Source organism: Coregonus lavaretus, assembly GCF_964263955.1.
Source record: "Coregonus lavaretus genome assembly, chromosome: 1".
NCBI lineage: Eukaryota > Metazoa > Chordata > Actinopteri > Salmoniformes > Salmonidae > Coregonus > Coregonus lavaretus.
The window spans coordinates 82,156,054-82,171,534 of record NC_139988.1 but is presented as its reverse complement, the minus strand read 5'-3'; the positions used below and the strand labels follow the sequence as shown (position 1 = coordinate 82,171,534).

The 15,481-nt window shown below is 46.5% G+C and overlaps 1 protein-coding gene across 1 annotated transcript in view; it reads right to left on the bottom strand.

Annotated features, from left to right (window-relative positions):
• The window catches only part of LOC311141788 (V-set and transmembrane domain-containing protein 4-like), a 19,041-nt gene extending 9,281 nt beyond the window's left edge, over positions 1-9,760 (bottom strand). The window contains exons 1-2 of the mRNA XM_084177246.1: positions 9,609-9,760; positions 6,799-7,203 (exon numbers count right to left, since the gene is read on the bottom strand). Of these exons, the coding sequence (XP_084033372.1) occupies positions 6,799-7,203; positions 9,609-9,660 (457 nt within the window). The 5' untranslated portion in view covers positions 9,661-9,760. The remainder of the gene's footprint in view (positions 1-6,798; positions 7,204-9,608) is intronic.
• Positions 9,761-15,481: the final 5,721 nt, after the last annotated feature.

The following is a 15,481-nucleotide window of genomic DNA, read 5'->3' as shown; positions in this document are numbered from 1 at the left end:
ACTACTACTACTACTACTACTACTACTACTACTACTACTACCACTGCTGCTGATACTGCTACTACTACTACTACTACTACTTCTAATGTTACCACTGTACTACACTACTAATACTACTGCTACTGCTACTACTACTACTACTACTACTGCTGCTACTGCTACTGCTACTGCTGCTGCTGCTGCTGCTGCTGCTGCTGCTGCTGCTGCTGCTGCTGCTGCTACTACTACTACTACTACTACTACTACTACTACTACTACCACTGCTGCTGATACTGCTACTACTACTCCTACTTCTAATGTTACCACTGTACTACACTACTACTACTACTGCTATTGCTACTACTACTACTACTACTACTACTACTACTGCTGCTGCTGCTGATACTGATACTGCTGCTGCTGCTACTACTACTACTACTACTTCTACAACAACTACTACTACTATTACTGGTACTACCACTTTTAATAATAACACTGTGCTACTACTGCTACTGCTACTGCTGCTACTGCTACTACTACTACTACTACTACTCCTACTCCTACTACTACTACTACTACTACTACTACTACTACTACTACTACTACTACTACTACTACTACTACTACTACTACTTCTGCTACTGCTACTACTACTACTACTGCTACTGCTGCTACCACTACTACTGCTGCTACCACTACTACTACTACTGCTGAGCTAGTGGAGATAGTGGTAGATTTTAGGACAAATAAATATGTTTTTAATCACATTTCTATTAATTGTGAAGAGATTGGTACTGTTGACTCTTATAAGTACTTGGGTGTAATAGTGGACAACAAACTGAACTGGAAGGAGAATTCTCACAGTGTCTACAAAAAAGCCCAATCCAGACTGTACTTTTTAAGGAAGCTTAGATCTTTTAATTGTCACGGTTTCGGCCGAGGCTGCTCCTCCTCCTGGTTCGGGCAGGCTTCGGCGGTCGTCGTCCCCGGAGTACTAGCTGCCACCGATCTATGTTTCATGTTCGTTTGGTTTTGTCTTGATGTTGTACACCTGTGTCTAGTTATTCCTCGTTAGTGTCCTATTTAGTTCTCGTTGTGTGTGTCTGTGTTTGTGTGTGATTGCTCTTCTGTTTTGGTGTTTGAGCTACGTACTTCCCTCCAGTGTTTGGAGAGGTTTTCGCACATGTTAGTGCGCCGTTTGTTTGACGCCTGTGTGCGCAGTTATTTTCGCCTCCGGGCTTATTGTGCTCATTTAATACGTGAATATTTCACTAAAGTCTTTTGGACTGAGCTTCTGCATCCTGCGCTTGATTCCTGCACCACACCCACCTTCAGCACCCCTTGACAGAATCACACACCAATTGAATGGAATCAGCAGGATCTACAGTCACGCCTGAGTCGCTCGAGGAGCATGTCCGCGGCCAGGATGACCAGATACGACAACTGGGGACCGCTCTACAGGACGTCATCAACACCCTGCACCGATGGGAGGCCAGAGGGGTACCCACACCTCCACCTACCCTGCCAACCCCATCGGCCGGTCCACCAGTCCCAGGTCCGGAACCCAGGGGGATTCGGCTCTCGCTCCCGAGGGCGTATGACGGAACAGCTGCCGGGTGTCAGGGGTTCCTCCTGCAGGTGGAGCTCTACCTGGCCACTGTACACCCGGTGCCCTCGGGACACGAGAGCGTTTCCGCCCTCATCTCCTGTCTCACGGGCAAGGCGTTGGAATGGGCCAACGCCGAGTGGAGGAAGATGGACGCCACCACCATCTCCTACGCCGAGTTCTCCCGTCGCTTCAAGGCCGTGTTCGACCATCCACCTGAGGGCAAAGCGGCGGGGGAGCGTCTAGTCCACCTGAGACAGGGGAGGAGGAGCGCACAGGCGTTTGCGCTGGAGTTCCGGACTCTAGCGGCGGACGCAGGGTGGAATGAACGGGCCCTCATCGACCATTTTTGATGTAGCCTACGGGAGGACGTTCAACGTGAGTTGGCCTGCAGGGATACCAATCTCACCTTCGACCAGTTGGTCGATCTGTCCATCCGTCTGGACACCCTGCTGGCCACCCGTGGACGTCCCGAGGGGGGTCCGTCCATTCCGCCCTCCGGCACCTCCGAGCCGAGCCCTATGGAGCTCGGGGGTGCCGGCGCTAGAGAAAGGAGGAAGAGGAGCCCGAGGGGGCCTGTCTCCTGCACCAAGTGCGGTCGTGGAGGGCACACTGCGGCCAGGTGCTGGGGAGGGTTCTCCGGGGGAGAAGACAACAGGCCACGCACTGGGGAGCCCTCCCAGGTGAGTAGACGCCCCACTTACCCAGAGCTCTCTGTTGCGCACTTTTGTATACCTGTTTGTTTTCCACAGGTTGCACCTCATTCCCAGCATAAGGCGCTAGTAGATTCAGGCGCAGCTGGGAATTTTGTTGATCGGAAGTTTTGTTTAGATTTAGGGATCCCTCTCCTACCTGTTGACAAACCTTTTCCCGTTCATGCCTTAGATAGCCGCCCGTTGGGGTCGGGGTTGATTAGGGAGATCACAGCACCATTTAGGATGTGTGCGCAGGGGGGTCATGAAGAGACTATACAGCTGTATCTGATCGACTCTCCTGCGTACCCAGTGGTGCTGGGGATTCCCTGGTTAAGCACCCATATCCCTGCTATTTCGTGGCAACAGAGGGCTCTCGATGGGTGGTCTGCTCAGTGCGAGGGGCGATGTCTGGGTGTTTCCGTGGGGGCGACTTCGGTGGAAAGTCCAAACCAAGTGCCCGCACTGCACATTCCGCCTGAATATGGGGATTTAGCTCTCGTGTTTAGTAAAACTAGGGCGACGCAGTTGCCTCCTCATAGACAGGGGGATTGTGCGATTGATCTCCAGGCAGGAGCAGCGTCCCACGGAGCCACGTGTATCCTTTGTCTCAAGAGGAGAGAAAAGCTATGGAGACTTACATAGCCGAATCTTTGAGACAGGGATACATTCGGCCCTCCACTTCTCCCGCCTCCTCAAGCTTCTTTATTGTGAAGAAAAAAGATGGAGGGTTGCGCCCGTGCATTGATTACCGTGGTCTCAATCAGATTACTGTGAAATACAGTTATCCACTCCCTCTGATTGCGACCATGACGGAGTCATTGCATGGAGCGCGGTTTTTCACAAAACTGGATCTCAGGAGCGCGTATAACTTGGTGCGCATTAGGGAGGGCGACGAATGGAAAACAGCGTTTAGTACCACGTCAGGTCATTTCGAGTATCTCGTCATGCCATATGGGTTGATGAATGCTCCATCAGTCTTCCAATCCTTCGTAGATGACATTTTCCGGGATATGCAGGGGCAAGGGGTGGTCGTGTACATTGATGACATTCTGGTGTACTCGTCTACCCGAGCCGAGCATATAACCCTGGTGCGTCGTGTATTGAGGAGGCTGTTGGAGCACGACCTATATGTCAAGGCAGAGAAATGTCTGTTTTTCCAGGAGTCGGTCTCCTTTTTGGGTTATCGGTTGTCCGCGTCAGGGGTGAGAATGGAAGTGGATCGTGTGTCCGCCGTGCGTAATTGGCAAACCCCAACCACTGTCAAAGAGGTGCAGCAGTTCTTGGGCTTTGCGAATTACTACCGGAGGTTTATCCGGGGTTTTGGACAGGTGGCAGCTCCCATCACGTCCCTTCTGAAAGGGGGTCCGGTGCGCCTGCAGTGGTCAGCTGATGCGGACAGGGCCTTTAGGAGACTGAAGGACCTGTTTACGTCGGCTCCGGTGCTGGCGCATCCGGATCCCGCATTACCCTTTCAGGTTGAGGTGGACGCGTCTGAGGCTGGTATAGGGGCAGTTCTCTCTCAATGGTCCGGCACGCCACCTAAACTCCGCCCCTGTGCTTTTTAGCGTAATTATGACGTCGGGGACAGGGAGCTGTTAGCTGTAGTTCAGGCCCTTAAGGTGTGGAGGCATTGGCTTGAGGGGGCTCAACACCCTTTCCTCATTTTGACTGACCATCGGAACCTGGAGTACATCCGGGCAGCGAGGAGACTGAACCCTCGCCAGACTCGATGGAGTATGTTTCTCACCAGGTTCGTATTTAAAATCACGTACATCCCTGGGTCCCAGAATGGTAAGGCAGATGCGCTGTCCCGGCGGTATGACACGGAGGAGAGGTCCGTTGAGCCCACTCCCATACTACCGGAGTCTTGTCTTGTGGCCCCGGTGGTGTGGGAGGTCGATGCCGAAATCGAGCGAGCGTTGCGTACCGACCCCAGCCCTCCACAGTGTCCTGAGGGACGGAAGTACGTTCCGCTCGAGATTCGGGATCGACTCATTTACTGGGCTCACACGTCACCCTCCTCTGGACATCCGGGTATTGGCCGGACAGTGCATTGTCTTAGCACTAAATACTGGTGGCCCACGTTAGCCAGGGATGTGAGGGTTTATGTCTCCTCCTGCTCGGTGTGCGCCCAGTGTAAGGCGCCCAGACACCTGCCCAGGGGTAAGTTACAACCCATGCCCGTTCCACAACGACCATGGTCCCACCTCTCGGTGGATTTTGTGACAGACCTTCCCCTCTCTCAGGGGAATACCACCATCCTGGTCGTTGTGGACCGGTTCTCTAAGGCCTGTCGTCTTCTCCCTATGTCGGGTCTGCCTACTGCCCTACAAACTGCAGAGGTCCTATTTACCCACGTCTTCCGGCATTACGGGGTACCCGAGGATATAGTGTCTGATCGAGGCCCCCAGTTTACCTCCCGAGTATGGAGAGCGTTCATGGAGCGTTTGGGGGTCTCGGTTAGCCTTACCACAGGGTACCACCCGGAGAGTAACGGGCAGGTAGAACGTGTCAACCAGGATGTGGGTAGGTTTCTGAGGTCGTATTGCCAGGACCGGCCTGAGGAGTGGGCTCGGTACATTCCCTGGGCCGAGATGGCCCAGAACTCTCTCCGCCACTCCTCTACCAACCTAACCCCCTTCAAATGTGTGTTAGGTTACCAGCCGGTTCTGGCACCTTGGCAGCAGAGCCAGATCGAGGCCCCTGCGGTGGATGATTGGATGAGGCGCTCGGAGGAGACGTGGAACGCTGCCCACGTCCACCTGCAGCGGGCCATCCGTCGTCACAAGGCGAGCGCCGATCTCCACCGCAGTGAGGGGCCGGTGTACGCACCCGGAGATCGAGTCTGGCTCTCTACCAGAAACCTACCCCTCCGCCTGCCCTGCCGGAAGCTGGGTCGGCGGTTTGTGGGGCCTTTTAAGTCCTGAGAAGATTGAACGAGGTGTGTTATAGGTTACATCTACCTGTTGAATATAAGAATATTAACCCCTCGTTCCATGTGTCTCTTCTCAGGCCGGTGGTAGCTGGTCCACTCCAGGAAGGTGAGATAGGAGAGACTCCTCCGCCCCCACTGGACATCGAGGGGGCTCCGGCGTACACCGTTCGGTCCATCTTGGACTCTAGACGCCGGATGGGGGGTCTCCAGTATCTCATGGAGTGGGAGGGGTACGGCCCGGAGGAGCGGTGCTGGGTGCCGCGGAGGGACATCCTAGACCCATCTCTCCTGTCGGAGTTCCACCGGGACCATCCCGCGCGCCCTGCTCCGCATCCTCCTGGTCGTCCCCGAGGCCGGGGTCGGCGCACGGCTGGAGCCGCGCGTCAAGGGGGGGGTACTGTCACGGTTTCGGCCGAGGCTGCTCCTCCTCCTGGTTCGGGCAGGCTTCGGCGGTCGTCGTCCCCGGAGTACTAGCTGCCACCGATCTATGTTTCATGTTCGTTTGGTTTTGTCTTGATGTTGTACACCTGTGTCTAGTTAGTCCTCGTTAGTGTCCTATTTAGTTCTCGTTGTGTGTGTCTGTGTTTGTGTGTGATTGCTCTTCTGTTTTGGTGTTTGAGCTACGTACTTCCCTCCAGTGTTTGGAGAGGTTTTCGCACATGTTAGTGCGCCGTTTGTTTGATGCCTGTGTGCGCCGTTATTTTCGCCTCCGGGCTTATTGTGCTCATTTACTACGTGAATATTTCACGAAAGTCTTTTGGACTGAGCTTCTGCGTCCTGCGCTTGATTCCTGCACCACACCCACCTTCAGCACCCCTTGACATTAATGTATGCAACAAAATGCTTTGTTTGTTCTATAGTAGTGTTGTGGCGAGTATAGTGACCTATGCCATTGTGTGTTGGAAAAAGAATTTAGCTAAGAAAGACTTAAACAAGCTTGACAAAATCATTAACAAAGCCAGTGCTACAATTGGCTGCAGCCTGGAATCACACGATCATGGACAATGACACCCACCCACTCCATAACATTCTAATGCAACACAGTAGCAGCTTCAGTAGCTGGTTCATCCTGCCCAGATATTCCACAGAGAGGTTTAGACGGTCATTTTTACACACAGTCATGAGGCTTTTTAATAAGTGTAATTGATTAACTGTATTATGAGGTCTTTCTATTGGAAAATGTTGTTGCCTGTTTTTCCCAGAGTAGGATAGAAAACAGCACTTGAACACTACTATTACTACTACTACTAATACTGCTACTACTACTACTGCTACTACTACTGCTACCGCTACTACTACTGCTACTGCTACTACTAATATGACCACTGTACTACTACTACTACTACTGCTAATGCTACTGCTACTGCTACTGCTGCTGCTGCTACTGCTACTACCAATGTTACCACTGTACTACTACTACTACTACTACTGCTACTACTACTATTACTACTACTGCTACTACTAATACTACAACTACTACTACTACTACTACTACTGCTACTGCTACTGCTACTACCACCACCACCTGCATCAGTTGTATTCTACTGCACCACAGACAGTGCTACACTTAAAGCCATAGTTACCTCTAAGCTCGGTGGCGGCCGTAGAGTTCGTTGATGCCTTCCATCGGTTCTGGTGCCTCTTGAACTCCTGCACCCGGCATATGTAGAGTCCGCGGTCCTCTTCTGAGATGTTCATAATGAGCAGGTCGAAAATCTTCCCCTGCTTGACCACTGTCAGCTTCAGTTTAGGCCAGGGGAAGCTCTTGGTATAGTTCCCATAGAACCTGGCCTTTCTCATGTTGACCCTGGCGATGAGGAACTCTTCGTCGCTGGAAGAACGTTCGGGAAGGAAGGTCCATTTGACTACAGGCAGGCTGCTGGAGCGACGTCTCTGGGACACCTGGCAGGTCAGGGTGACGTTCTCGCCCTCCTGGGCCGCCGTGAACGGGGAGGGGGTGACAGTGACGTTGATGGCCTGGCACACTTCTGAAAGATATAGTACACGAAGGGTATGTACAGTAAATAAACACTGAGTAGACAAAACATTAGGCTCTTTCCATGACATAGACTGACCAGGTGAATCCAGGTGAAAGCTATGATCCCTTATTGATGTCACTTGTTAAATGCACTTCAATCAGTGTAGATTAAGGGGATGAGACAGGTTAAAGAAGGATTTTTAAGCCTTGACACAATTGAGGCATGGATTGTGTATGTGTGCCATTGAGGGTGAATGGGCAAGACAAAAGATTGAAGTGCCTTTGAATGGGGTATGGTAGTAGGTGCCAGGCGCACCGATTTGAGTGTGTCAAGAACTGCAACGCTGCTGGGTTTTTCACGCTCAACAGTTTCCCATGTGTATCAAGAATGGTCCACCACAACTGTGGAGTTAACATGGGCCAACATCCCTGTGGAACGCTTTCGACACCTTGTAGAGTTCATGCCCCGACAAATTGAGGCTGTTTTGAGGGAAAAAGGGGGTGCAACTCAATATTAGGAAGGTGTTCCTAATGTTTTATACACTCAGTCTACATACTGTATGACACTAATACCCATTTTACACTATTGAGCTGAACCAATATGGTCCTGGTTGGTTCTGGTCGGCACATAGGGTATAAAAGGCATTAAGAGTCAAAGCTGGTGTATGAAGACCTTGGTGGAGTTGGAAGAAGATATGTTGACCTAAGCCCTGTTTATACCTGCCGTTAACATGCGTCCTTCATCCAAATCCAAATCCAAATCAAATCAAATTGTATTTGTCACATGCGCTGAATACAACAAGTGTAGACCATACCGTGAAATGCTTACTTACAAGCCCTTAACCAACAATGCCGTTTTAAGAAAATAGAGTTAAGAAAAGATTTACTAAATAAACTAAAGTAAATAATGTAAATACAAAAAGTAACACAATAAAATAACAATAATGAGGCTATATACAGGGGGTACCGGTACTGAGTCAATGTGCGGGGGTAAAGGTTAGTCGAGGTAATTTTTACATGTAATCTTGTCCTGATCTTGTCTGTTTACACTTATAAGATCTGATCACAATCAGATCACAATGTGTCAATCGTCTACACTTGTGGGCCCAATCAGAATGTGGACAAGATCAGGACAAAGGCTGCATGTTAGAACCAGGTATAAACAGGGCTAATGGATAATCATAGATAATCCATCTTTCCTGATGTTGACCAACAGTAGGATACACAGTATCGCTTTCCTACTGTATTAATGTGTGTGGGTGAGACATCTGAAAGTGGTGTTTGGCTTAAGTGCAAGCATATGTTCATTTTAAGTGGAAGACATATTAAGGATCAGACTTTATGGCCTAATTTGTTTAAAGACAAAAGCAACATCTGGTTTTTCAAGTCATTTCATAACTTCCCATTTGCAATAAGCATATGTCTGTGACACACAAAGCCATCCAACCACTAATAAATGAACTATTCATCTCTAGATGAAATCTATAATTTGTTAGATATATTTATTTTGCTAAATTATTAAACTGCATCTTATGAAAGAGTCACACAAACCACAGTAAATGGGTCAAAAAACCTTGCAATGTTTTGTTTTCAACAAAAATAAGGGAAAACACAAACTTCTCCGTTTACAGTCCTTCTTCTTATAACTTATAATTTCACTGCAGATGGTTTATTTACTGAATGTGTTTTTCTAACACTCACTCATTTAACAAAAGTTTTTCCAACCTTTTATTATGACATTCTCTCTCTCTCTCTCTCTCTCTCTCTCTCTCTCTCTCTCTCTCTCTCTCTCTCTCTCTCTCTCTCTCTCTCTCTCTCTCTCTATCTCTCTCTCTCTCTCTCTCTCTCTCTCTCTCTCTCTCTCTCTCTCTCTCTTTCTCTCAATTCAATTCAAGGGGCTTTATTGGCATGGGAAACATATGTTTACATTGCCAAAGCAAGTGAAATAGATCATAAACAAAAGTGAAATAAACAATAAAAAGTGAACAGTAATAAGTTCCAAAATAATATAGACATTTTAAATGTCATGTTATGTCTTTATACAGTATTGTGACAATGTACAAATAGTAAAAATACAAAGGGGAAAATAAATAAACATAAATATGGGTTGTATTTACAATGGTGTTTGTTCTTCACTGGTTGCCCTTTTCTTGTGGCAACAGGTCACGAATCTTGCTGCTGTGATTGCTTACAGTGGTATTTCACCCAATAGATATGGGATCTCTCTCTCTCTCTCTCTCTCTCTCTCTCTCTCTCTCTCTCTCTCTCTCTCTCTCTCTCTCTCTCTCCCTCTCTCTCTGTATCCATCACCACATACCTACCACTTCAAGGTATTGCCAAATTTCATATCATGACCTAAAAACACAATTTTCCATTAGAACCCAGTCACCTAAATAGAAAAATAAAGTTGCTTACCTCCAATGAACGCTCTGGTCAGGAGAACTATGACCACTGAAGAGATCTTCATTTTCCAGACCAGCAGTCTCCATAAAAAATAGTTAAATGTCTCCCAAAGTAAAGAGCCTCAGCTCAGGATTCCCCTTTTCTTTTTTTCTGCATTCATGTGTAATATGAAATAGGGTTCGCTCTGTTTCTGCTTAGAACCACCCTCCTCACCCTCCCAGCAGACAACCCCACCCACCTCACTCCTCTGCTTGGCAGAAAGTGGGAAATGCAATTTCCTGTGCAGGAGGAAGGAAGGAGTGTGTTGTGCTATAGCTTTGATGCCGAGTCGATCGGACTCACACACAATGAGGGAGGATGAAGCAGGGCTGTCTCTGTCTGTGTAACTGGAGCCCACAGACAATCTTTGTGCGGGATTTGTGAGAGCAGCTCTGTTTCCTCTCTTTATAGACACACTAGAGTTTAGTTCAAACATTCACTCTTCTTAAATAATACGTGACTGTATTCATGCATCCATTTGTCTTAGAGCTAGCGAGACTTATATTCTATCCATGCTCGGATTGCTATTTCTTCATCCATCTCCGCGGCTGGAAATGCAATCATCTTGGTTGTGAGTTTGATAGAAAATGTTGAGCTAGGCAGCATCCCCAGAAACTTGACAAGCGTCTGAGAAGACACTTACATAGAGCATGGGGGAGTTACTGTATTTTCACTGCTAAAGCACGTCTATTGAGGATAATTATAAGTGCATCTGACGTTTGCATTGTATTCTCCGTCACATACACTCACTCTCTCTGTTCCTTTAAATCAAAGTCTATGTCTATTCAACAGAAGGCAGTTAAGACTGACCTGGTTGCAGGGTAATTAAAGTAAACAGGCATGTTAACAAGATCCTGTGAGTTGTAGAGTTGGAGTTTCGGCAAGCTGCCTTGTTATGGAGCTATCAATGGGAAGTAATACTGCCACCTTGTGGGAAGTATATTGATAGTGTTTCTAATAGAAACGAGTTATTTGTCTCTATTTGTGTCATATGAACAGAAGTAGGTTTAGCTGAAATAGCAAACATATTTGGAGTTTGTATGATTTAATGAAGTCAGGATATTTCTGAAATAATGTTTGATGTATTCGTCCATCAATCATACAGATAAATGAAGTACATTTAAACTGGCTGCAGCTGAAAACATGTTTAATGTGAAAAGAGGGACATTCAGAACTTCCACCATTATATTTCCAAACATGGCAAATATTGAATTACAGGGTGGAGGGAGACAGTGTGAAACATGAAGATTCAGAAGTTGCGTGCAGCAAAACGTGAAGAGAAGACGACCCCATTGACCCTTGACCCTGAGCTGCTTCTGGGTCGTCACTAGTTTCTATAGACAGAAAGTCATAAACCTTGCCCATTTCTACAATTGATCTTCTTACATTTTTATTTGAAGCCTAACCCTAGCCTAAACTCTAACATTAACCACACTGCTAACCTTATGCCTAACCCTAACCTTAAATTAAGACCAAAAAGGAAATTTGGAATTTGTGACTGTGGAATCTGACTTTGTGGCTATATAAGCTAGTGGAAACCCTGCTTCTGGGGATTCCACGCCACCCTGCTAACACCCTGTAAACCACTCCCCCTGACCTCTGACCCCTGTCACTAGAGACGCTGGATAGGAATGATCTCATTGGTCCTGTTTTTCACACACAGGACAAGGTCAGTTCCATTTGTGGCTGAGAAGGTACCAGCTCACATAAATACTATCGAGTGTTCAGGAACAGTGTTCAGTAACAGTGTTCAGTAACAGTGAACATACTGGAAATAGTGAAGACACTTGTCTATGTTCCATCAGCCCCCTGTTCCTCAACCCTATGTTCCCTCAGCCCTATGCTCCCTCAGCCCTATATTCTGTCAGCCCTATGTTCCCTCAGCCAATCATCATTGCATATTGCTCTTGCACTGCCTTTACACCCTGCAGGGACTGACTCCCACATACACTGAGTATACCAACCATTAGGAACACCTTCCAAATATTGAGTTGCAGCCCCAACCTTTTGCCCTCAGAACAGCTTCAAATCGTCGGGGCATGGACTCTGCAAGGTGTCGAAAGCGTTCCACAGGGATGCTGGCCCATGTTGACTCCAATGCTTCCCACAGTTGTGTCAAGTTGCCTGGATGTCCTTTGGGTGGTGGACTATTCTTGATACACACTGGAAACTGTTGAGGGTGAAAAACCCAGGAGCGTTGCAGTTCTTGACACAAACCGATGCGCCTGGCACCTACTACCATACCCTGTTCAAAGTCACTTACAGTTTTTTTCAATTGTTTAAGCACAATTTTGAAAACAGGGCCCGGTTTGTCAAAACACTACACACAATTAGCACAACCCTACACCAAAGTAGCACAACACTTCAGATAATTTGCAAAATTGAACACTTTTGTCAAAACTATACACGACTTCATGAAAACAATATTTTGTTACCATACGAAACACACACATTTCATATGACTTCAATCTTTTTGAACCAGTTACACACTGCTGTTGCTAACCTAAAACACTTTTAGCAAGTCTAATTCTCAGTGATTAGAGTACTGTAAATGAAGTACACAGAGAAAGTGCAACTATACAAACACTACACAAGACCAATGCTGCAGACTGAGGAAAATATCATTAATTTCTCTCCATATACCCAAATCAGTCAACATGTCAACATGGAGAATCACAACAAAACATGTCCCAGTTTTCATGCTACTACAGTGTGCATAACACTGTTAGCTCAGCAAACAACAGACAAACGTAAAATACTGTATCCAGTACAGGTTACAATTACAGTAAATAACAACAACAACAAACATAAAAGATAATCTGAAAAAAACGGACAATATTGTACAGAAAATACTACAGTAAACATCCTATACATTATCTCTTCGCCTAGCTGGATCTGGCCAGAGAATGTAATCAACATCACAAGCAATATCCTCATTAGCAAGACAACGCGGGAAGAACCGTCTTGAATGTCGAATCCATCCTTGCACAGCTGCGGCGTCTACTTGGTCACAGGCGTCCTCCATGGCCTGAATGAGGGGTACCTGAGCCTGGGGCTGGAGATCGTAAACCTTCCACCGCCATGCAGAGAAAAACTCTTCGATAGGGTTTAGAAACGGAGAGTGTGGTGGAAGGTATGTCAACTGTGGATGGTGTTGAAACCAGTTCTGGACCAAAGCAGAGCGGTGGAATGACACATTGTCCCAGATGACAGTGTATTGCATCTGGTGCATTTCATTACCTGCTGTGACGATGTGGTGCAATCGGTCCAAAAATGCGAGAATGTGAGGTGTGTTGTAAGGGCCCATTTTGGCATGACGGAGGAGAACCCCATGCTGTGAAATGGCAGCGCAAAGGGTGATGTTACCCCCACGTTGCCCTGGGACATTGATTATAGCCCTGTGGCCAATGATATTTCTGCCTCTCCTTCTTGCTTTTGTGAGGTTGAACCCTGCCTCATCAATATATATGAATTCATGCAGGATTTCCTCAGCATCCATCTGCAAAACTCTCTGAAATACAGTGAAAGACAAGATTGTGTAGTTCAGGATAGGTCTAGTATACAGTCAATGTAAAAAAGTCATGTGTGCAGTATGCAACATCACAGTGCTAAAGTGAACAATACAAACCTCCACATACTCATGCCGCAGCCGTTTGACCCTCTCTGAATTCCGCTCAAAAGGCACTCGATAAAGTTGTTTCATTTGAACCTGATGTCTTTTCAGGATGCGTGCCAGTGTTGACTGAGAGACCTGATGGACATTATTGAAAATGGCATGGTCACCGATAATGTTGGCTTGTAGTTCTCTGAGCCTGATAGCATTATTGGCCAAAACCATGTTTATTATCTCTCTCTCTTGTTCTTGCGTGAATATGGGCCCCCTTCCTCCTTGTCGTTCCCGACCCTCAATCCTATGTAGAGAATAATACATGTAACTTACTGTACAATGTCACAGGAAGGGGTATCACAAGTGCTCATATGGTGCATACAATAAGCGGCTGATTACTGTAACTGTAGACAAATCTTCTTTTACCTGTTTTCCTGTCGAAAAGTCCTTATGACAGATGCCACTGTATATCTGCTAAGATTTGGCTGAACTCTCAGTCCAGCCTCCCTCAGCGTCAATCCGTGGTTCACAACATGGTCCACTAGTGTTGCACGAATGTCATTTGATAAGTTTGGTCCTCTTCTTCTTTGTGCACGTTCTCCTCCTGCTTCAGGTCTTCCTCGACCTCTGGCTCAGCCTCTGCCTCTTCCTCTACCTCCTTCTCCTCCTCTGTGTACTCCTCCTCTCACCCTCACTCTTCTTCTGACTCCTTCCATTTTGGTTGAAGGCAGGTGAACCTACCTGCTGCATTTTTATAGTGCTTAAACCTGATTGGTGTGTCTACAATTTAGCAATCATGTATTTGTGCACCTGATGGCTGTGTTTAACAGATTGGCTCATAGGTGTGGTAATTTGACAGTCAGTGCTTTGGAATTGCAAGGAATTGACATCATGATATACTTCTGTGTCTGATGAATACAAGTGTGTTTAGTGTTTTGCCAATCACTGTGGGTAATGTTTTGCAAATAGTGTGAAGCTGACAATGTGCTTACAGTTGTGCAAATCTAGCCTTGTGTTTTGCTCCTTGAGTGTAAGGTTTTGCTAATTGTGGGAAAAGTTTAATTTTAGTGTGTAAGCAATCGTAAAAAACTGTACATCTTTTGTCTTTCACCCTCTGAAGGGCACACATACACAATCTATGTCTCAATCTCCTCAATGCTTACAAATCTTTCTTTAACCTATCGCCTCCCCTTCATCTACACTGATTGAAATTGATTTCACCTGGATTCACCTGGTCAGTCCATATCATGGAGAGAGCAGGTGTTCTTAATGTTTTGTAAGCTCATCATTCATACATCTCTACACGCACAGTTATAATTTAGTTTACAGTGTTCGTAGTGTAGCCTGTAGTGTTTAGCTTCAATGTTCATAGTGTAGCCTGTAGTGTTTAGCGTCAGTGTTCATAGTGTAGCCTGTAGTGTTTAGTTTCAGTGTTCATAGTGTAGCCTGTAGTGTTTAGTTTCAGTGTTCATAGTGTAGCCTGTAGTGTTTAGTTTCAGTGTTCATAGTGTAGCCTGTAGTGTTTAGCTTCAGTGTTCATAGTGTAGCCTGTAGTGTTTAGTTTCAGTGTTCATACTGTAGCCTGTAGTGTTTCGCTTCAGTGTTCATAGTGTAGCCTGTAGTGTTTAGCTTCAGTGTTCATAGTGTAGCCTGTAGTGTTTAGTTTCAGTGTTCATAGTGTAGCCTGTAGTGTTTAGTTTCAGTGTTCATAGTGTAGCCTGTAGTGTTTAGCTTCAGTGTTCATAGTGTAGCCTGTAGTGTTTAGCTTCAGTGTTCATAGTATAGCCTGTAGTGTTTAGCTTCAGTGTTCATAGTGTAGCATATAGTGTTTAGCTTCAGTGTTCATAGTGTAGCCTGTAGTGTTCAGCTTCAGTGTTCATAGTGTAGCCTGTAGTGTTCAGCTTCAGTGTTCATAGTGTAGCCTGTAGTGTTTAGCTTCAGTGTTCATAGTATAGCCTGTAGTGTTTAGCTTCAGTGTTCATAGTGTAGCCTGTAGTGTTTAGCTTCAGTGTTCATAGTGTAGCCTGTAGTGTTTAGTTTCAGTGTTCATAGTGTAGCCTGTAGTGTTTCGCTTCAGTGTTCATAGTGTAGCCTGTAGTGTTTAGTTTCAGTGTTCATAGTGTAGCCTGTAGTGTTTAGCTTCAGTGTTCATAGTATAGCCTGTAGTGTTCAGCTTCAGTGTTCATAGTGTAGCCTGTAGTGTTTAGCTTCAGTGTTCATAGTGTACATACTGTATGTG